This window comes from Rhincodon typus, unplaced genomic scaffold, assembly GCF_021869965.1.
Source record: "Rhincodon typus isolate 14 unplaced genomic scaffold, sRhiTyp1.1 hic_rhity00003561, whole genome shotgun sequence".
Lineage (NCBI taxonomy): Eukaryota > Metazoa > Chordata > Chondrichthyes > Orectolobiformes > Rhincodontidae > Rhincodon > Rhincodon typus.
In genome coordinates, this window is record NW_025969199.1 from 1 (window position 1) to 761 (window position 761).

A 761-nucleotide genomic window follows, 5' to 3' on the forward strand; every position below is an offset into this window, starting at 1 on the left:
AACGCACTGACCCATAAAGGCGAGCGTACCAAACACCTTCTTCACCGCCCTGTCTACCTGCCTCTCCACTTTCAAGGGACTATGTACCTGCTCCCCCCAAGGTCTCTCTGTTCAGTGACACGACCCCAGGACCCTCACCGTTAAAGTGTATAGGTCCTGCCCTGATTCCACAATGCAACACCTCACGTTGATCTAAAATAAACTCTATCTGCCGCTCCTCGGCCCATCGGCCCATCCGATCCAGGTCCTGTTGTCTCTCCTTCGCTGTCCACCCCTACCCCTCCAATTTCGGTATCATCTGCCCCTCCTACGTTCGCCTCCAAATTATCTTTACAGACGAGCGAAAGCAGTGGGAAATTCTCCGCACTGTCGGGGAGGCGGCTGGAGGAGTTTGGCTCCAGGGGTACGGAGAGTTGCGAAAGCAGGCCTCGAGGGGGCTGAACGGCCTGACCGGGAGGGGCCTCCTGGATGACGGGCAGGGGACCGGTTCGGGTGTGGGTGTGGGTGTGCGTACCTGTCCAACGCGGTCTCCCGCTCTGTCAGCCTGGACTCTAAGCGACGGACGTCTGACTCCAGTTCGTCTGCACGCTCCCTGCATTCGACTGTCGCCCGCCTCTTCCCCTCAGCCAGGCGCTGCCAACGTGGAAAGGTCACCAATGAGCTGAGGGCGAGGGCTTGTCCTCTCCACCACCCCCCTACACACCCTCCCTATCTCCGTCACCTCCTCCAGCCCCCTACACCCCCTCCCTATCTCCGTCACG

General features: G+C 59.9%; 1 protein-coding gene across 1 annotated transcript in view; it reads right to left on the reverse strand.

Annotated features, from left to right (window-relative positions):
- Positions 1-514: 514 nt before the first annotated feature.
- Positions 515-761, reverse strand: part of LOC125481783 (calcium-binding and coiled-coil domain-containing protein 1-like) — a gene marked incomplete at its 3' end in the record, with an annotated part of 7,965 nt that continues 7,718 nt past the window's right edge. The window contains exon 6 of the mRNA XM_048593690.1: positions 515-633. Within this exon, the coding sequence (XP_048449647.1) occupies positions 515-633 (119 nt within the window). The remainder of the gene's footprint in view (positions 634-761) is intronic.